The 23317-nt window shown below is 34.3% G+C and overlaps 2 protein-coding genes across 4 annotated transcripts; one reads left to right on the top strand and one right to left on the bottom strand.

The window, feature by feature from the left end:
* The first annotated feature begins 2604 nt into the window (after nt 1-2604).
* On the top strand, nt 2605-10858 carry LOC100633051 (zinc finger protein ZXDC-like). Of its 2 annotated transcripts, none has more exons than XM_019998145.1 (8): nt 2605-2629; nt 3960-4307; nt 5106-5195; nt 6230-6408; nt 6467-6623; nt 7755-7932; nt 8326-8487; nt 8733-10858. In XM_019998145.1, the coding sequence occupies exons 1-8, from the start codon at nt 2624-2626 to the stop codon at nt 10445-10447; spliced, it is 2835 nt and encodes a 944-aa protein (XP_019853704.1). In that variant the 5' UTR covers nt 2605-2623; the 3' UTR covers nt 10448-10858. The 2 variants fall into 2 exon arrangements, with proteins under 2 accessions (XP_019853704.1, XP_003387635.1); XM_003387587.2 differs by lacking the exon at nt 2605-2629 and adding an exon at nt 2833-3235.
* A 1919-nt stretch (nt 10859-12777) lies between these two features.
* LOC100633305 (MAP/microtubule affinity-regulating kinase 3-like) lies at nt 12778-23268 on the bottom strand. 2 transcript variants are annotated; one of them, XM_019998147.1, is made up of 17 exons: nt 22865-23268; nt 20773-20858; nt 19542-19758; nt 19297-19350; nt 19122-19236; nt 18896-19023; nt 18308-18544; nt 16130-16187; nt 15748-15809; nt 15454-15553; nt 14929-15272; nt 14325-14621; nt 14169-14242; nt 13929-14069; nt 13762-13875; nt 13509-13637; nt 12778-13419 (listed from the first exon to the last, which is right to left on the bottom strand). In XM_019998147.1, exons 1-17 carry the CDS (start codon nt 22958-22960, stop codon nt 13080-13082), a joined length of 2592 nt encoding a protein of 863 aa, XP_019853706.1. In that variant the 5' UTR covers nt 22961-23268; the 3' UTR covers nt 12778-13079. The 2 variants fall into 2 exon arrangements, with proteins under 2 accessions (XP_019853706.1, XP_019853705.1); XM_019998146.1 differs by having other exon boundaries at nt 13929-14072.
* Between the last annotated feature and the right edge of the window lie 49 nt (nt 23269-23317).

The following is a 23317-nucleotide window of genomic DNA, read 5'->3' on the forward strand; positions in this document are numbered from 1 at the left end:
CTGACATGTTATACTGTGTTTGCTTACTGTAGTAGTTATGGTCAAGACAGACATAACACATTTTAATGCTTCCAACATTAATTCTTGTTTTAAAATAATTTTTTGATCTTATCCCACTCATTTCACTTCCTCTCTTTGTCTCAATGACATCAAAGTATTTCCTAGTTTGAGCTAACAGGAGGAAGTATGCTAATCCAGGTTCTGAGAGAGAGAGGAGGTATCAGGGGAGGATACACTCATCAAAAGTGCATGTGTACATTTATGCCTGTTTGAGGTTGATTTCCTCATGTCACACCCAACCTCCATTATGGGACATGTCTACTGAGTATGTTGTTCTAGACAATTAGTGATCTGCTCTATTGTGTAGTTTACAGCCAAACTGGAGGGGATGTTGAATGTAGATGGTAGTGCAGGTCAGTTTTGTTGTACTGTTACATGTTGCATATAGCCTCTAAAAATATATAGTTTTATTTAGATACTTAAATGTTGAAATTAGTTTATTATAATTAATAATATTACACTCATTTTATCATACATGTACATATTGCGACTGCACCTTTGGGGTCATTGAGTATTATGCACATACATAATAACATATGTACATATACATATACCTCTTGTAATTGGGTGATGTTATGTGATGGACTGAAACAGTGTGTTTGTATGCTCATGTAGATCTATGTGTGTACAGGTATGTGTATGTCACTTCTAGTACATGGCTACTATCGTGTAGCCAGACTCTCCACCCCTTTCTGAAGTCAAGAAGGGTGGAGAGTCTGGCTACATGAGACTAGTACTTGGCTGGGAACAATTGGACTTGTCCCAAAATCATTATCATGTAGTGTGAAAAGGAAGTGAGGAAAGATTTGATTGTAGATGCTACTTTGACCTTTATAGTAGTAGTAACCTTACTCTCAAGAATCTTAATCATGAAAATAATGGAACACCCATCATTCAACCTATTGTTGTTATGCAAATATTGTACTATACTATGCTACTATTAACACTTGATGCTACTCATTATTTTATGGAAACATTTGTAGTTAATGAATTTTAAGCAAGTTCACCTCATTGTGATACTTTTGCTGTGTCATTATTTTAAAGCTATTATTTGTGACTATATGAAAATTTGATTGCTTCATATTTGTGTGTAAATAAACCTTATATATTCATTACTCAATTACATTATAAGCAATACTTATTGAGTGATTCTGAATTTGATTTTTAGTAACAGAACAACATGTATTGGCAATATTCATTTTTTATGGTTGCCATAGCCACCTTTAATGTTAGTTGCTTTGAACTATCTGTGCTTTGAAGGATGATAAAGGCTATTCTTTTGCCATTAAAATTTTAGTGAGCTGTAAATCAACATCATAATTTGACAACGCAATAGATGATGTTTTATTGCATTTAATAGTAGTTAAGCACTTAAAATTCAATGTAATGCTGTGCAACTCCTTATTTTTGTTGTTCGAGATTTTATAGTCTTGCCTTGCCTGTACTGATATCTGGTGATTCAAATGTTCATGAGCCCTGTGGGTTTTGACTTTTTGAAGTATATCTTTTTCACCTTGTGTTTCAGTAATTTTTAAGCTGACATATAGGCAAGATCTCCTTCTAATAAAACTATAAATTTTAAATTTATACTTGTTACACGTGTGTATGTCATTGAATTAATGGACTCAATTGGCTTGACTTCATTATAGCTGTTTGGAAGGTCACCCTCGGAGAATGTGTTAATAGTACTAAAACATGCTATAAAATATGTATTAAATACAGGTATTGGAGCACACATAGACACTTAATTTTAAAATATGACTTATCCTTCTAGTTAATTAGTATTTTTCAAATTAGTGAGGAATGGCACAATTCTAGTCTAGTACATTAGCATGTGCATGAACTTTAGGGACTTCTGTAGTGCACTGTATTCTACAAGACAAAACAGTGCTCAGATTTTTATTTCTCAAAACATTAATTTTTTGAATTTTAGCCATAACTGCAGGTGATTTTCTATTGAACTTGTTATCATAATTTTCTTTAATATTTCATTTAGCATTACAATTATTAACTTTGAGGAGTTATTATGTGAGAAGCGTCTGCCAACTATTCATTGCATGTGAGCGAAGTGATACAGATTTGCTAAATTAGAAAAATTACTTACAGATTTGTTTAAAAAGGGAACTTTTGATTTGAAGATAATCTTGATGTGAGCACGCTACCAAATTATGTTCTGCTTTTGAGTTTTGATTGTGCAGGAAGAATTGTATTTTATGCATGAACTTTGTGTAGGAGTTGATATTACAGGAAATAATAGTTATAAGGCTTGATTAAGTTCAAAGGAAATTAATGACGTTGTAACTGATGAATAGGTATGTTCTATAGCCTGGAGCAACAATATACTCATAGTACTTTTTGTATGTGTACTTTGATGCTGTGAAGCCACGAGCATTCAAATGAGGAAGTGGAGAGAAAAATTGGTTATAAAAGACTGTTGCATTCATCATCTCAAAAAGTCATTTTCTAAAGGAAAATGACTGCAGATTTCAGCAACATTGACTATTTTGCAGAAGAATTTACAAAATTCAACAGATATACAAATCCCAGTTATTATGAATACTTCATGAAGGTAAGGCAGTGAATTTATTTTATGTTTGTTATGCATGCTGCTGTAGATTATTGTCATGCTATGATAGAAGTATTCCCGAATGAAAAACATTAGAAACTATTTTTTTTCAAGTATCACTGTAGTTACCACAGTATAAACCCACTGCTATAAACCTTTCATACCTAGCGAGTATAAGTGATTGAGAGTGGGCGTTGGAATATTTGCACGGCCTCCCTCGGTTTATATAGCTGTGGGTAAACGACAGATAGTCGGCTGTTTCAGTATTATTGAAGTGTGATCTGCCATTAGTCAATCTCTGCTTTCCTTCTCTCTACTGTGTGGGCCCATATCAGACTCGAAACCTTCTCCTTAGAAGTATAGCACCACCAACCCCAGACACAACCGCTCTATTAAATTTTGGAATTAGTGATAGACTCGCGTAGCGTGGAGCCACTGCCAAACTTAAATTGACCAAATCACTTCTCGTACAAACCTGCTCTCACATCCTGGATATACACACTACACAGACCCACTGGAAGCAAGAGAAACAGATAAGGAACACCACGGCTCCTCCGAGAGATGCGCTGTGCTCTGATAGTTCGTAAAAGCAGACAATCTACAATTAAGGTAATTTGAGTAGTCATAGTGAATTATTGGTCAACTATGGAAGCATAGACCTACCAAAAGCCCGCGTTTTACTTGTACAAACCTCTACTCCTCCTACTTCCCCTCCTACTACTATGTATTGCTAGTCCTCTTGCCTCCATTTTGAAGAAGACATGTATAAGCTTATGTCTGTAAAGCATTACAATGTGACGTCTTGCATGTACTGATTCTGGCAGCCGTTTCAAAAACATCAGGTGACAATGAAAGCTTATGCGATAGTATTCCTTAACCACTCTTAACGCATTAGCTAGTCTTGCTTCTGAAGAATTATTGTCCTTTATGCCTATGTCTCACCATTTTTCGTCTGACATAATTAATGTTATAACTTGATTATTGTTGATCTAGAAAATGAATGTGATTCCACAATTGCTTTTTGTATCATTTGTACGCTGTTAATGCTAATTCCTTAGCAAGGTGTGATTTTTTGTGTGAATGACCTATTTTGGTGTATTTTGTTGTTATTTTTTACATTGTGAAACAAGAACTATTTTATTGTTTGTGGGTGGTTGCATATGATACACAGTTTCTTTTATTTTAATCCTGACTTGTAACCTTTACTATTTGGAACTGTCACTTGCTTGCTACAGTTAATTATAATGTGCACTTGTTGTATGGGTTTCATCCCAATTTGGATACAAGCATTTTATCATGTTCTCTCTTACACACATACACATGTTATTTATAGCCACAATCGTTCCAATCTCTTACTGACTGCAGCACAATCAATCATATTCCATATTCCTCTGTACCATCTGTCACAGAAGTAGAAGGTAATATTAGAGACTGTAATACTGGCATGGGGAGACAGACAAGACATTCAAAAACTAACACAGCATTTACAGCATGTACATCAAGACAAACCAGAAGTTCAAATCTCACTATAGCATCTACCACTGGAAGCTCTAGCACTGTTGCTTCTGATAAAGTAATCAATTTGAAACCAGTCAAAACTGACGTTGTTGTTCCTCACCGGTCCTCTGGAGGAAGACACCTTCAACCACCAATTGGGAATGATGCAAAATTGAAACACAAAGTAAGAAAGAATGTGCATGCATTCTATGTGTACTTAAAGTCTTTATGCGATTACATATTAGCTACAGATGAAGATACATTGAATGTTATTTTTATGTTCCTACATTTCCAGCTTTATTAGTTTTTGCAGCATGCAAGCTGTATTCAATTAAATCTTACTCTATAAATAGGTCTGATCTCATATTGCTATTATAGGAATTGTCCATAAGTGGGCATAACATGCTACTGGGACATTATTCTATTCCTTGATTCATTTGCATTGTACAGTGTACATGTAATGATGATGCATGTATTTGTATGAATGTTTCTTTAGCGTGTGTATATCTGATGAAACTTGAGTAGTTTTACTCACTAAAAGGAGCACCTGCTGTTGCCTCTATTGTAAATGAGTTGTGTTATCATGACTCAGCATTGAGCACTTGTATAATTTGTGGTTATATTTGAGGCACTTTAAGATCCTTATTGTAATAATTGGGTGTTATCATGTACATCATGCTAGAATAGAATAATGATCCCAATTTATTAGTAATGGGGCATTATTATCGAGGTGAAAAGTATACCATGATTGTAGTGTTGTATTAACAGCTTACATGGTTATAGCTTATTGAATGGGACATTCTTCAAAAGATTATGTATTTGTCAAATGTGCTGTCTCCACACATCACATTATTCATGGTCTTCTTCTACTACTGCCATCCTTGCTTGTAATAATTTGGTTTAGATAGTGTAACATACTATCAACTGTTGTCAATAGTGATCTAATATGTCATCATATTAATTTTGTATTATTAATTTCTAGTGCCCATTTGATGGATGTCCTTGGAGATTTGCTACACCTTATAAGCTAAGGAGACATATTAAAAGTCATACAAAGGAGACACCTTATCAAGTATGTGCTTTCATTTGTGGCATGTACATATGTATGTGTATGAACACATACCATGTGGGTTTGTGTGCATGCTAATTTGTTTTTGTTATTACTTGTGAAAGAGAAAGAAGTAAAACAATACATGTACATGTAGCTTGATTTATAGCTCTTATAGTTAATACAGCAAGTGCTAAGCCTGTATTACTAAAAGCAATGAGGTTACTACACTAGTTGTTTATAGATTTATGACTAGAGTACAAATTACAAGAAATTATTGTTTACTCAGTGTACAGAATTATGCATGTTTAATCATTCAAGACAAATCCTGCATAAAATTTTTTTGATTATATTTGTAATTGTTGTTCACATACCTTGCTAAATTATGTTTGTGCATTTACTATTAGCCTTGTAAAAGGTCATATTATTGTGGCCTTAACACTATTAACTTATAACTTATCAGATTTTGGTACTGTAATAAACTCTATGTTTTCACTCTTCTAAACTCTACATACATGTACAAGTACTGTAGGCAGAGATTATAATGTACAGGAACCTAGTATACATGTGCACTCTAGAGTATAAATGGATCAAACATCTACAGTACATGTATTGATTCACTTTTATAATTTGTTGTAATAAAATTGTGCCATTGTGTGCTATTATTTTATGTTGGACTTGACATTGAACCTCTTTTTGGAAGTCTTGCTTAGAAAGTATAGTATTATAGTAATGTTTGTTGCTTACAAGAGAACCATTTCAATTAGTTATCAGGTAATGCATTTAAAACCTTTAATGCACTCAAATGTATTTACTACAAAGATTATAGATACCAAATAGGTAGTCTTCTGTCTTGGTAGTGTAGTGGCTTCCATTGGTTAATGAGTCTTGAGGTGGCTTTACCACAGTCTCTGCACTTATACTTATTATAGTAAAGTGGTGGTTGAGTCATGAAGTGGTGGTTTAGTTAATAAAGTGGTGGTTTATAATTTAATACTTTGAATTATTAAATCATTTTTGTTCATGCTAGTAATTATTATACATGTATTTTCTGTTAGTGTAAAGAATGTGGCCGTGGCTTTAGTGTTCGATACAATCTATTGATGCACGTACAGACCATACACAGCACTCCACAGAAATACAGTTGTCCTGTCAGAGGCTGCAAGGATGCCTTCCACACTCAACCAAGACTCAATGGACACTTAAGAAAAGTACACAAAACAGATATCAAACAAATGTGAGTTTATTACAAGGTGTACACGTACATGTATCTTATCTTTTTATTTGTTTTATAGTCAAGCTGAAAGAAATGATAGTGAAGACTCAGAGTCATCTGCCAATGCCGTTTTTACATGCAAGGAATGTCAAAAGGTCTTCACAACACAAGCAAAGCTCAATGTGCATGCCAGAACTCATGTAGCTCCTATCCGACCATTTAAATGCTCAGTAGAGGTGAGTGTATGCATTAATTTGTAAGCTTGTATGTTAAGCAATTTTGATACTTATGAACACAAGCTTCTCCATGTGCAACTCTTAAATGTAAATGTAAATATATTGTACATGTACATGAATACATGTACAAGAGATGCCATTGGTTGATTTGTACAATGATAAAGATCTATTAGTTATGTTAGATTTGAGGTGACCTGAGCGTGTATAGTGAATCACTATCAGTACTACAATCAGTAAGAATCACCTACTCAGTGCTTCACTACATTGTAGTAGTGTAGTACAGTACTAAACCACTATGCATGTAGTTTGCATTTGGTGGGTTTAGTAGTGTTTATTGTAGTATTGTTAATTATGTAGGCACATGCAATATGTGTATGAACTAATGCACGTATGAATGCAATATGTACATGTATAATTAACTCCTTTTATGGAGAGAGAGAGAGAGAGTAAACCAATACCTTGACTGGCTTTAGTAGTGTCTAAGGCTAAAATGATATCTCTTTGTGAAACCAGATACATTACAGATGCCTGACTTTATATGCTGCATGTACTGTTAGTTTCCAATTTCCTTTACAAAGTTCCTTCCTAGTCCTAATGTACTACTAAAATTAGCTCATTTGACCTTAACTCTGTCAAATCTCTGTATTAAGATAAAATTTTGCTATAATACTTTTAAAATGGTAGCTTTTTGGTGAATAAATGATTTTAAACTGTAGGACAGATGTTTTTATTGATGTTAAAGACACTTGACACGAAGTGTGTCTGAGCTTTACTAGTGGTGGTACACAATGTATTTTTACACATCATTTGCAGTCAAGCTTCATAGTAAAATTGTATTTGTATTTCTACATGTGTATCTCCAATTAGTGTTTGTGTTTGTGTATGACATTGCAGACAATTATAAATTTTAGTCAGTACATATTATTAATTGTGTAAATATTATTATAAACTACTAAATAGCCAGACACGTTGATTAGCATTTTTTTCTCTATTGGAACTTAGTGTATGCCTTTTTGTGGTCTCTGTATTTCCTTAGTAGTTGTACCAGATATGGAAATATTAAATTGTACATTCAGCAACGCTGTGACTAATGGGGCTTCTTTCTTCCTGATTTATTTTTCTTCCTCTTAGGGTTGTCACAAATCATTTCAAACTGCTGATAAACTTGAAAAACACAGTCAAACTCATTCATCTGTCAAGTCTTGGGTTTGCCCATACAAAGACTGTAAGAGAGTTTTCCTGAGACAGTCTTATCTAAAGAGTCACTTAAAAGTTCATGCAAAAGAACAATTTATTTGTCCTATACCAGGTACCATAATTCATAGTTTACGGCATGTACATGTACATGGATTATACATTTTAATGTACATGTACATTTTAAAAGTACTTAGCATTTAAAAGACTGTATTCATGCGCATCATGCATACAACAAGGCATATGTAAAATTAAAATTTAAACTTTCAATTGTTGATAAGTTATACGTGGAGTAGAGTGCAGGTGCGACTGTTTGTCTCAGTCTCTGTATGTTCTCTGATGTTGTTGACAAGTACTAATTGCAGCCTATTTTGAACTAGTGTTCTGTGTACTACACAGCCAGTTTGCTAAACAGACTTGAATTAGCCTATAATTGCCAGTCAATTGCTACCTGAAAAGTGCATTAATAATCATAATAATTATCAATGACTTCTTTTCACTCTATTAGGTTGTGAGCACAAGCTGTCTTCAGAGCTTGAATATAATGATCATGTGAGTCTTCACATGGGATACTCATTACCTTGTCCTCAATGCAGTCTTGTCTTCCCTACACCAAAGAGATTAGAACTTCATATGCATGTAGCTCATGCCAATGAATGCCTACCTTCAGGTAAGATAATTTTCAAAAGAGGAAATGAGATGCTATTAAGATAAGCAAAATTTGTGATCATCAGCAGCCATTCAAGTCTTGGCTCATGCTACTGTGTGTGTGCTACCTTTGATTGGCTTGCCATTATGAAATTATATGATAAAGTTAATTTTAATGGGATGAATGTGGGCCCAGAGTGCTGTTTCATTCTCACTCTCATACTTGCTCTTTTAATCTCTTTTCCTTCTTTCCTATCCATATTTTAGGATTTCACATGTCTCTTATTGCTCCTAATACTTCAGTAACACCTCATACTGTTCCCTCCTCTTTACCTCCAGTGAAGGATGAGCCAAAAGCAGAAAAAGAACCAAAATCATCCAATATTCATTCACTTCCTTACCTAAAAGTGGAGGAAGTTGAGGCTGTCATTTATAACCACAAAAAAGATCACATTCTTTCCTCTCTCTCCTCCTTTGGTGAAGTTGTTGGTACTGAGTATGAGTCTGACAGTGGGTACTCTACTTTTGATGTCAGTCCTCATGGAAGCCATGCTTCAACAGGGTTCTTCAGTAATGCTTTGTTATCTCCTGCAATCACTCCTGTCACTCCTACTCCTGGCCTACCTAATTCCACTTCTCCCGTTTCGTTTGGGTTCTCAGATGATGGGCTGCTAATGAATGGTACTGGTCACTTTTTCTCAGGTTCTGCTCCACATCCTCCACTCTCTGCTTCCTCAAGCAGTGATGGGAATTATTTTTTTGAGCCACCTACTGATGCATTATCAGATCATGCTGCATTCTCTTTTTCATCATCCAGCTCTCAATCTAAGAAAGAGGTTAATCCTTTAGGACTTGAATCAAAAGACAGTAATGTATTGCAAACCGTTCAGAAAGCTACTAGAAATGTTAGTAGTTTTGAAGAGAGCAAGCAAACCGTTGTTTTAGTACCCAATTCTTTCAATCCTTCCTCTTCCGCAACTTCTAATTCAAACAAAACAAATGAAGTAGCTCCTGCAATGTCTTCTGTTACACTAATGACAACACCTCCTCCTGTTAAAGCTGAAGATTCTATTGTAATAACAATAAAACCAGAGGTTGCTTATTCTGAGTCTCAATCCAGCGATATGCCTCATAAGACCCAGTTAGGATACACTGAGACTGCTCCTATGAACACGGATACTTCTTCTGTAGCTAGCAAACTAGCTTCCAATTTATCTTCTAAACCATCAGTCCCTCCAACACTAATTGAGAATGGCAGATTAGTATATGCACGTGTTGTTCCAGTATCCAATGGATCTTTACCATCAAACAAAGGAACAGGCAAATCCTCTGGGAGTAAGTCACGTCATAGAATCAGTAAAAAAAGTAAAAATGGAGGAGGAGCACACAAATCAAGTCAATGGCCTAAATCAATGAATCCCGGCAACCTTGTTGCTTTTCGTAATTTTATATTAAAGAAGTTAAACAAAGAGCAGGGAGGAGAGAATGGGCCAGGAGATGAAGAGGAAGAGCTTGGAGAGGAATTAGGAGATAACAGGTTATTAGCAGAGAATGATTTCTTCCCGTCTTTCCGTTGTCATGAGTCAATGATAGGGTCACAGGGCTTCATACCTGATGGTGATAATTTTGAAGAAATGTTCAAAGATGTTGACTTCAATCCAGATTCCCTCTTATCTCTTTCTGAGATGCAGGAAACTTGCTCTTTGTCTCCATTTTCCGTTACAGGTACTTCATTATCTGACCCGTTCAGTCCCTCCTCCTCCTCTTCTGGCGGTGGCTTTGAAATGAATCCATTTGATGAGAATATGGACTTCGATGGTTTCTTTCATATGTTTGATGTCACTCCAGCTGGAACATCATCCACTTCTCTTTCTGTAGCACCTCCTAGCAGTGAGTCAGAGCTGGATCTGCTTTCTCTCTCTCAGGATCTGGACATGATATTCAAGAGTGATGCAGACCCTCTCCTAGGTGGAATATCATAACACAGATTTTAGTTGGTGCTGGTCTTACTGTAATGTAAAAATGAAAATAAATTATAAAAAAACTAGTGGAATGAAAGTAATTGTGTGTTTTGGGTTTGGAAGCATTATATTCTAGGAGTAATAATTATTTTTAAAAAAGTTGAAACAATTATTTTAGCACAATTTTTGAATTAAGAATAATCAAATCAAACTATAGGCACCTATTATTCATAGTTCTTTCATTAATTTTATTAGTCTTATATCATTTTGTCACTAATCATAGCACATTTTGATCAATTGCACATAAAAATTATAATTTTTGTGTGGATTATTTTAATATTTTCTTTAATCACCAAGCTTTGTTCTTATACATCACTCTTTTCGTTGTCATTGACTTTTATTTTGTTTAATGACATTTTATCTTGTTTACTATAATTTCATTGCTCCTTTTAAGAGAGAGACTCAAACATGATTATTATTCATGAACTGTACAATTGTTATACTTTTAATAATAAATTTTCATTAATTAAAATTAATTAACCGCACCTACTAAAGATGGTGAGCTGAAGTGTTGTTCTTTTGTTGATCATTACTTTCTCATTTTCAATAGTCTGCCCTTTTTAACTTTCAGAGTTTGTTAATGGTAATCTTATTAATGATTTGCACGTGCACTTATATCCGACAGATGTTTCCTGCTATCACTGATATGCACAAAACTGGGTGAGTTCTTGTCTGTCTTAATAGGTAATTAAGATGTATAATACTTTTAGTAGTTTTATGCACAAAAATTAGATGTCTTTTAGACAAAAATTTTAAAGCTGCCGTGTATGCATTCGAATTAAGTGTTTAAAATTTTGTTTTCAAAGAAAACTGCTTAAAATAAAATAGAGGATATGCGTGCTAAGTATATTCATTGCAAAATAAATGTATTCATTGCATACCGTAATAACTTTCAAGAAAAAAAATTAGTTCGTTGGACGTCAACTTTCCATTGGCAGCAATGGAGAAAAGATAGAAAAAGGCTTGGTACCAGGAAACCGCTCTGTGTTTCTTGATAGCAATCTTTCAGGTGACTACTAGACCCCATTAGATCCTCAGGATGCTTTCTAAGCTTCCGAAAAAGGCCTCAAGGTAGCAAGGCAAGAAAATGTGTTTTTCCCCATTGAACTCTTAATAAACTTGACGTCCAACATGGCGGCCAATTTACTATGTGGGTTGGATATACGGTACTTAAAAGCTATGAATATACTTAGCACGCATATCCTCTATTGGTATGTGTTAATTTTTATGGTTTGGGCTTAGCAAGAATCATACAATGTATTAGAGGTGGTTGTGAATTTAAGGTGAGCACAAATACAACTCAGCACAAAAGTACCGCAGAATCATTATGTTTATGGATTCATCAGTTACATGTGGATGATGAAAATGTTTAGAGTTTGGCCACAATATTACAGCAGCTACATGTACATGTATATCACATGTACATGTACATGTATGCTTTGTGTATTACATTTCTTATTGGCCCATTGGTCATTATATGACAGTAAAGAAATTTTTGTGTTTGACTTTGAATAAATCCAGGTATGGTAGCACTCACACAGATTGTTTTGGAGATTTCTCAATGTAAATTCTTTACATTTTAAATTTTATTTGATAAAATCTTGTATATTGTATCATACAGACTACCGTATAGCTCCAAATTTTTGTCAGTCAAGAATTTCGTCAAAATCTTAATTTCTTGTTAGAATTAATTTTTGTGAATAAAATTTTTGTTATTTTTGTTATTAATTTGCATACTACCCACATGGACCAAAAATTATGTGTGTTAAGAATTTGTCAAGCAAAAATACCTGACAAATTTGTCGAAAATTTGTATGCTGATAAAAATTAATTATTGTTTTTGGTACTATAATGTATGTGCAACATCGATATTATGTGTTGTATATTTTTAGGCTACTGGGAACATTTTATAAGATGGCCAGAATAGGTTTGTTCATTCTGTAATGTTTTAAGTGTACTTTTGTTTTTAGGTGAAAGGCTTAGTCCTTATGTCAGTGTTTCTTGCATTGTAATGGCTGGTTGTTTACTATTTCTTTGAATTTGTTCATTTCTTATCATGTCATTAGACATGCTCCATTTAATAATTGAAATGACGTACATGTACTCACAGATAGTAATAGTATAATATTATCACTGATGTTCTCTCAAGTTTGTTTTATATTAATAGTTCAGTAGTGGTTATGTTGCATGATGTATTAATTTTGCTCTTTAATTTTAATTGAATAATATAATTGGCGCTGCTGAATCTCAAACTAAGAATTACAATATTCTGACAGATCTCTACTCTACTCTAATTCTGAGACAGGAAAACAATGAAAATCATTTGCACCAAAAATTGAATAACAATAACAAGAATAATAATAATAATTAAATATTGCTGGTTGTACACAAAATAACTCATTATCACTTCAAGACAAAACAAATAATGTGTAAAGAAAATGAGGATAGGCACTATTATAATACTGTAGTAGTACGACAAATAATGTGTGTATTATTTTTATACAAATAACATATCTTTCTCCTGTTAAATTAATTCATATTTAATTTAAATAATGTCAATATATCCTTCCTCCATGGGCACAATGGGAGAGCTTCACAGCCTCATTTCATCAGCTATCCGTGAAGCAATCATTTTAAAAGACATTGTATTGCCAGAAATTCTCTTGAAACGCACACCATTCAGTGAGAGACGTGGCAACTTGCAAACCTCCATTTCCCACTGTATGAGTTCACCACCTTCTCCTTCACCGTGAGCACACAATATGAGAAACCTATCTCTTGGCTCATAATCGATAGATAAAAGATCAAGGACGCGTTTTATTTCAATGATCATATCAGTTCCATCCATGGCTGAGGTTGTCTTCATGTTCCATGTAAAACGTAATGATCTTGGCTTCTCTTGTTGCTCCATAGTCGTTGTAGCAGCTGAACCTCTGTTTGGAAAAAAAAATTATTAAATAAAACAGTACAAATATTGAAGTGTGTATTTAATGTGATCGTGCCTTTATGTCATTAAGTTTACCTCCTGCTAAATCTTGAAGGTATGAGTCTTTTAAAGAAGCCACTCTGAGGGCCTTGAGCATGAATAGAAGCTCCTCCTCTCTCAATATCGTGAGAAGGACTCTGAGACCCAACATGTAAACCAGGAGCACTAGGTAATTAGAAAAACAGAACATAAAAATAGCAACATGTTTAGTATAGAGGTGCACATGTACTGTATAGGTACATGTACATTATATACATGTATGTACATGTACATGTACATGTAACCTTACCGGCTCCGTGGAGTATGAGAAAAGGTACTTCTTGATGGGGTCTGACGAACGAAAGGTTGGTGAGATGCAACAGTTAAAGGATTAGGATTCTGTAATGATCGATCGTGAGCAGTACTGTATAAATAAGCAACAGTAACACACCAAGTCATTAATGCTATGTTACTGACCTTGGTCTAAGAGGATCATGGATATCATCAATAGGAGGGAGTGAGCCCCGCCCTTTATTACGAGGCTGTCTAGAAGAATATGAGCGTTGAAAATTAGCTCCAGAAGATGGGGTTGATGTAACGAGAGGTTCTCGAGCTGGACTACTATTGCAAAAAAAATAAAGATAAAGAATAATTTCCTCTTTCATTTAATTTGTGCAAAAAGACTCTGTGCACAACTGGCATGTAATAATGACATACATTTCAGGCGTATTGAGCTTATTAGTATCAACGTGATTGACTCCTTCAAAATGCATAGTAGCCCTCCTTGAATTCTGCAGGAGATAGAAAGAGAGAGTAAAGGAGGGAGAAGAAAGTAAGCACATGAAATCCTAATACATAATGAAGTACACTCACTGGATCAAAAGATCCTTTCCTCCTAGCCCCTGGTGGCACATCAGATCTGTTAGGATTAGAAGCAGCACTACTGACAGTACTGGGACTATCACCAGATACCAATATATTATTCATTGCTGTCTGATAGTGATTATTAGATGAAGGGTTGTGGTCACAGTTATCAATGACAACATCAGGAGTATGTCTAGAGCTAGGAGTGTGGTTTCCTCTGTGAGGCATATGACCATAATCAGCATAACGTCTTGAGGAAGAGCTTGTACCAGGCTGACGCATTGAATGACTCCTAGCTTTTGTACTCTAACAATAAAATTAGATTAATATAACTGCATGTACTTACGTGCTTATACGTACATGTAATAATTATTATAATACCATTTAAATTTGTAATAGGATTAGAACTAACCACTAAGGTTCAAGTAATGCAAATAAATAGATTTTAGCGCAAATAAACAAAGTTTATGTACGAACATAATTATTATGGCTAAATTTCCATTTATTCAGTTACAAGTACATGTACATCAACATAAATGCACATGAACAAGTAGAACCTATACACATGCAATGCATACACACACACATACACACGTACAACTACATAGCTTACAGATGATGACACCACTCCAGGTGCTGATATTTTCTTCTGCATGGCGCCCGAGGGTGTGCCTGCAGATGAAGTTTTAGTTGAGGGAGAGGGAGGGGGTGGTCTTCCATAACCAGTAGCAGCCTCACCTCTAGTGGATGGAGAGAGAGGAGGTATTGAGGAAGGTGTTAGAGATATGGTGTGCTCAAGACCCATTGGTGACAGAGAAGAGGAGGAAGGATTAGAAAGCATCTGCTGATCTTGTTGCAACCCTAACAGCATGTACGTAGCACAAATTTCATCAAATTTATTTTCATTCAATGACTCTTGTATTTCCTGATAATTGTAACCCATTTGGACCATTTTTTCTGTAAAAGAACAAAATCATGATAATGTACATTTGTGCATAACATGGACCAACACTGTACATACATGCATGGCATTTTACAACACATACATCATGTACATGTATATAGTGTAACGTGTAAATGATCACAAGTAAAATAATAATTACCATACATGTACATGTACTTATACAAGTATGCTCACGTTTTCTTTCTTCATCAGATAAGTCTAGACGTGGCTCAATATATGGTTTTAAATCGTCACCTTCAAATCCAATATTCATCCATTTATCACGCATTATAACCTAATAAAAATCATTAATAGAACATACACATGCATTAATGTGCAATAAATGGGGAATTTTTGATGGAGTATTACTTGGCAACACACTCTACAAATTAACACAAGGTAAAAGGAAAAAATGTAAAGGTACTGTATGTTTGTTTGGTAAAGTCAATCCTCTAACACAGTAACAGTGTAACCATAATAGCCACTTACATCAAGCACGGCTCTCTTTGCTGGATTAAGAATCAGGAACTTCTTTAACAAGTTTTCACAATCTAAGATATAAAATCAAAAAGTTAATTACTTGCTATACACATGTACATATACACATACTTGTACATGAACATTAAAAATGTGTACATTAACAATTTTAACATAATTATGCATATCAATTTATTCAAATAACTGTGATATTTTTTCCTAAATGCTAAACTAAATACTTACACTGAAAATAGAAATAATAGCTCATATAATGCTTCATAAATACAGTAACTGAACTCATCATGTACATGCAGACAATAGTGTCAAACAAATTGCAATATGATTGGAAAGTACGTTTCCAAATTTATAAGGCATTAGAAACTGTTCACATTACCTGTTGACATATAAAATGGTATCCTGTACTTCCCCCGAAGCACTCTCTCCCTTAGCTCCTAAAATAAAATGAATAAATGTTAATATCAGGAGAGTTAGGTACATGCAAGGAATTACGGAATTACATGCACATGTACATGTTGTACATGCATTAAAAATATTACTAGAATAGCCAGTCATTGAAAATAAATTTGTTTAATCATTTTTTAATACAGTTATTTCATACTAGATGTACATCTTGTGTATTATTGAAATAATATCACATTATTGTAAACAACGACATGTATAAACAAAACAAACTACACTACATGTACATGAATGTGCAGTAGATGTAACTTAATGTCAATTTGGCATAAATGCTGAAATTAAAAACATCCTGTACATTATAATGTACATGTATACTGGCCTGCATGTAAAATTCATGTACCGACATGCAAGTACATTATGTTTTCACAAAATGTTCATAAACGTTTTACAAAATTTGTACATGCACATGCACATGTATATTGCATACAGGTACATGTACATACATGTACATGTATGTACACGTACATACGTGTATGTAGTTAAACAACTTTCAAATGACGTTACATATATGTACATGTACATATATGTCCGCATTTCAAAATTCAATAAATTCTGTGCTGCAGCATACAAGTGAACAAATCTTGCACAAGCATGTACATGTACTGTACATCAAAGGTTCAATTTAGTTAATGCTCTGCTTCAATTTAGATACATGTACATGTGGTTGCATCATGAGCCAATTATCTGTGGGATAAAGTTTTACAAATAAGTATCTAAAGAAATTTTGTATTCATATACGTGTATAACAAATATACATGCAACTTTAAGTTCCCTAAGCTGAGATCTGCATGTAATATGTTAATTACACTACATGTGCATGTATAGCATAAGAGTACCGTATAGCTTGAAAATTTGGAGTGTTAAATTTGGCAAATTGACTTTAAAGAGGTTTGGAGGTTACTCTGTGCCATGGAACTCTACCAAATTGGAGACTAAAAAATTGGTGAATGAGCCTCAATTTGCCAAATTCACCAAAGTTTTATTCCACCAAAATTTCTAGCTATACGGTAATTGTAAACTATAAGTAGATTAATATCTGAGAGAGCTTGCTCAGTAGTACAAACAGAGTGGCAACAATACTGATAGGATAATCTGACTCCACAGACACACATACATAACTCATAAGAAAAGAGATATGGCAATGAATTGTTGATTATTTGTACATGTAAATGCTGAGCCATTCTTTTGTAGGAAAAATCAAATTAAGCTGTGCCACCTAATAAATAACCTAAAAGTACTGTACATGTATAATAAAGAACTGTACATGTACATCTGTGATCAGTAACCTTAGCCCATTACATGAAAATGATAGTGGCCCAATTGCAAAACAAAATAGACAATTGGAATAATGCAAAATGTGAAAACTAACTAGTACATGTACATGTACATGTAAGTTGTATGTATAGTTAGTGTACATCATGTACATGTATAAGTACAGTGGTATACATCTACATTAACTTCATTCCCAAAAATTCATGGTCACCGTCCAGAAAATTAATTTTTACTACTGTACATGTAAACAGAATAATAATTCCATTTCATTCATTTGAGGTTCAAGAACAGAAGAAATACATGTACACGTACTTACATAAAATAATATTTCATTTATTGCTAGCAGTTTCACAGTACATGCATTTACAAATGTACATGCATACATGTACATGTACATACATGTGTACATGCACATTGCTGATAGCAAATATTGGTCACCTGCCAAATTATCATACAAGCAACCACAATTAAAGTAGGTATGGCAAATGTATTATTAACATCCATTAAAAGCACATAAGTACATGTCAACATTAATTTAATACAAGGACATGTAATGTACAAAAATCATTGAAGTATCATTTCATGTCCATGACACAAATGTCCTTCACAATTGCAAAAGGCTTACAAAGTACAATAATAAAAAAATAGTCTAATATACTTTTCTATTGTAACCAAATAAATACAATTCTTAAAATAACATGGACACAAAGAAAGAGCAACATAACATTAGAAATAAAACTCAACACCAGGTCAATTAGTATTAATTGACAACATAATCTTACTATACATACAGTACTTATACATGTACAAATGTACTAACTTTAAGGTTGTTTCCATCAAAAGGTAATGATCCACTGACTAATGTATACAGTATGACTCCTAAACTCCACACATCAACTTCAGGTCCATCATATTTCTTGCCCTGAAACAGCTCTGGTGCAGCATAAGGTGGACTCCCACAAAATGTATCCAATTTATTGCCAGGGGTGAACTCATTACTGAAACCAAAGTCAGCAATTTTAATATTCATGCTGCCATCAAGAAGCAGATTTTCAGCCTATTAACATAAAAGAGAAATATACATGTACATGTACATTTAAATGAGAAGAACAACAATAATATCACAGGGAGATAGTGAAAATAAAACAGGAAACAGTAAAAAAATTGCTGACAAACAGGAAGAGGGGGAGAAGGCTGTTATGAGAGCTGGAATATGACACATACAGTACATGTAATATGGCTAAATAACCACATTAAAGCAAGTAACTATGCAATTAAATCAACAGTAGGACATAACTCATTTAATTGACAGTCTAAACACAAGTCATACGATGTATGTGCAAAAAAGAAGAGGAAATTACAATAAGACAAATAATAAAAAAGGAAATAAAACATGTCAAAAGTATACCTTTAAATCTCGATGGATTACATGCTTCTGGTGACAATAATGAACAGCAGAAACTATCTGTCTGAATTTTACACGAGCCTCTCTCTCTTTCATCCTCCCATGAGCAACAAGATAATCAAACACTTCGCCTAAAAACACAAAAAAATAAAATGGATAAAACCACATCACGGGATTATACATGAATATGAAATAGTTAGCTAATGTACATGTACATGTACATGCATACCTCCACTTGCATATTCCATAACTAGATAAAGTGTGGTCTTAGTTTCTATGACTTCAAATAGTTTAACAATATTAGGATGATTTAAGTCTTTCATAATTCTCACTTCCCTGAATAGCTGTAGATAAGCGAACAAATAATTTAAACAATAAAAAGTTTCACATGTACTGTACAGTACCTTTTGTAAGCTACCAGGATTAAGCTGGGTCTTATCAATGATCTTAATAGCAACCTATAGGGTTTTAAAAAGAAAGAGAGTAAAAATCTGTATTATGACAAAAAAATTACATGTACATGTACAATGCACATACATGTAGTACAAGTACATGTACATGTAATGTATGTGAGTACAAAGGTGATTATAGTGACGGCAATGCTATACTACATGTACATGTAGTTGTTTTTATGACATCAATCACTCACTTCTATTCCAGTTGGCATGTGTCTTGCTAGTTTGACTTTAGCAAAGTTTCCTTTTCCAATAGTTTTTAGTAGTCGATAGTTGCGAACATACACCTCATCACCAGGAGGCCGAGAGAATTTACGAGATGATGATCCTGAGTCACTGTTACCTACTGAAGTACCGGCTGACGAGGGACGACCACCAGCACTGTTACCATGGCTACGATGAGTTGGGTCTCTGCAGATATAAATACAGGTACATTTAAACACACACACATGAACAAAAATGTGCATATATACACATGTACATTGTAATTTCTACCATGTCTGTTATATTGGCAAATTGCATTGCATCAATGACTCTGCAGCACATTGAAATGCAGTGTAAAAAAGAAGGCAACATTGATAAAAATAAATTTACATGTGTACTACACCGTATATGTAAATGTAACCATTATACACATGTGTAGTAAGAAATTACCACGGCTGGCTGTGACATAATGGGTAGGTCTAATATGTGTAGTATTATAATAGACTATTCAATCAGATTTTTGAGTAGTATGCATGCATGTACATTTGTACATGCATGTACACATGCATTAATTTACTTTTTAATGACAGAAACCTTGCTGCACATGTGAATTAATTACCACGTGACTTACATGAACATTGTAAATGTAAAACATTCAACAGGTTTACATGTAATTTATTTTGAACATACAGATGTACATGTATATTACACTTGGCAAAATAAACCTAAAAGCCCCTACCTAAGTAGAGTGACGCCTCTATCTAACAGATACAAGGAAGTTTTTCAAATACAAGTACATGTACATGCATGCATATCCTTTATGTGGGGCTCATTTTATAAATTAAGGATTGCAATTGGGACACTAGGTGCTGTCCATTAAATGGAGGTGTCCACTATAAAGAATGTCTGTTAATTGAGAGATGGTCTATTGTACATGTATAAATGAACATGTACATGTACATGTAATTACAGTACATGTAATCACATGACTATCATGTGATTATATAGGAACAAAAACAGAAGCCAAAAGGAATAACTAATTTTGCTAATACTATACATTCCATAACGTACACATTTAATAAATACATTATGATTAATAAAACCAAACAGAGGACATAGTGAAAAGGAAGGAGGGAGAGACAGAAAGGAGACAGAGCAAGGAAATGTGCAACAACAAATCAAGAGATGGAGAGGGGGAGAGAGAGAGAGAGAGAGACCCACCTGCTCTGAGAGCTTGAGGAGTATCTTGTACCTTGAGAATTACTGCCATGATGGTGATGATGAGATCGGGAATGATGATGACCGTCCTGTACACAAAGAAACAAAAAAGGAAGTACATGTACATGTAAAAACAACTTGGCAACATAATGAGTCTAAACAATATAGTTATAACATTAAAAGTGCTTTCAAATGAGCTCTGGCTATTGTTGATTAACAGAGAGTGATGGAGAGAGGAAGTACGATTTATAATTGCTAACTAATAAGGAATGCTCTAATTAACAGTCAATGCCACCAAGATACCACACACACACACAACACACACAATCACCTAATTCTCTGTGTATGAGAATGATTTTCATTGTGTATGGTAACACACAGTAACATCATATAAAAATAGTTTATTCTCAATACAACATCAGAGACATCTGGAATACTCAATGATATATTACTCTTTTAAATAGTGACATGTATCAGTTATACACATGTACATCTAGGAATTCAATCCATTATAGTCATTCATGTCACTTCAGCTAGGTGCTTCACTGAGGATTCATCAATGCTTTAAACATGTGTTGCTAGCATATGTCCAATAAATATAATACTTTAATGCATAGGCACATGCAGGCAGCTACATGTACATGTATCTTCTTTACTCCTATAGTATAGCACGTCTCTAAAAGTTCATCACAATAATGCATGTAACAATAGATGGAGATGCAGCCAACATTCCCAGCTCAGGTAATATGCTAGGAATGAGAGACCCTATAAGAGTAAGTGACGCTTCATAAGAAGAATGCATTTTCATGATAAGTCTGCAAAAGAATCCTTAGGATGACTTTCAGAAACATCATGCAAGCTCATAGGAGTAACGCATGAAAAAAATGTCAACACATCTCAGAGAACACAATAGTACCATAAAATAATGACAACTTGTGAACATATCAACAAGAGAGAGGGAAAGAGAGGGAAGGAAAAAGAGATATACATGTATACAGTAGAAATTTTTAAAGTCGCTCTAAAATTCGTTCCAGAATGGGCTTTGCACAGTGTAACAGATTAAAACTGTAGCAATGAATTGTAGTAAGAATACTATTTGAAGGGATATTATTATAACATGTGTAAAAGGTGTGATACGTTCATAATCAAGACATGTGTTAATTAATAGCTTAGAAACTATTTACATGTACATGTCATGTATGTGATACATGAATGTATTTATCAAAATACGGTAGTCTTCTAAAAGAAGACATAGAACACATAGTTACTGCAATACTTGTAGCCTCTTTCCTAATCTAATACACTAAACAGAATACAAACATATACAAACTGTACACACAATTAAATATGAGGTATTACGTATAGCTACACTCAAAGTAATTCATTACCAGTCACATCCCACACAACTAGGAACAGCTACACTGTATGAACAATGAGACACTCAGTATAAGCTACTAGTGGGTGAGCCAAGGAAAAATTTGGTATGATAATTTCTCATAGTATTTTTAACACCTTTCTCCATAAAATGTTTAAGGTTCCATGCATCTACATGTAGATGTAAGTACCACACAACTCTCTATATTTCTTACAATAAAAGAGGTCAACAGGGTCATTATTACACATTATATTTGTAGTCTGAAACAAATCATACTGCCTGAACATTTTAGCTACAAGTCATACATGTAGCTATGTACATAAATGCATGTGTATACAAAGAAAAAAGAGAAGAACTATCTCGTCATACATGTACATTACATACCTAACCAACAAAAGAAGGTGTACTAGGGAAGTAAGAAATTCAACCCTACCAATAATGTGTCAATATTTATCAGAGAAGACATAGTAGGTAACCAATGGAGTATTTGATAACCTCAAGGAATGCAGTTATACTTCTCTCCCCACTCTCTTTCTCTCAAAAGAATCTACAGTTTGCTTTTGGGGCAGTTACCCAGCCACCATGTATAAGTACATGTCTAAAATATTCGTGAATAAAATTCAATATTATCTACTCTTGGCCACAGGCACACATAAAATAAGTATATTGCGTCACAATTTAAGAATATATTTCGCTGGCATAAAAGATGACCCACTATACCTGTTGAACAGCTTGTGAATGTGTTCCAGGATAGCGATCTCTTTCTCCCTCTCTTAAAGTGGGCATTGGAGAATGGTTGGTTGCTAAAGAAGACATTATCTGCCTCTAATTTTACTCGAATGTATTTTATTGATATTCCCTCAATGTAGAAGACAAAACAATGACTTCTGTTCTCCTCAGACTGTGTCGATTTAGTTGGCTCAGATAGTCTCTCCCCTCTTTAAAACGATTCGGCGTTTGCCTTCTTGTAATCGTATCAACAAGCAAATACGAGATAGACTTTTAACTAATCCACTGAAATTATGCACTCTCTGACTCCTGGGCACGGGTAGCTCTGTTACTCACACTTCATGCTAGGACAACGGCACACATCAACAGCAAAAGAAAGATAGGAACGGAGTCCTCTCTGTTAAGCTTTATGACGTCATTCTAGGACCACACCCACCAGTGTTG

Source organism: Amphimedon queenslandica, unplaced genomic scaffold (assembly GCF_000090795.2).
Source record: "Amphimedon queenslandica unplaced genomic scaffold, v1.1 AMPQUscaffold_13337, whole genome shotgun sequence".
NCBI classification, from domain to species: Eukaryota; Metazoa; Porifera; class Demospongiae; order Haplosclerida; family Niphatidae; genus Amphimedon; species Amphimedon queenslandica.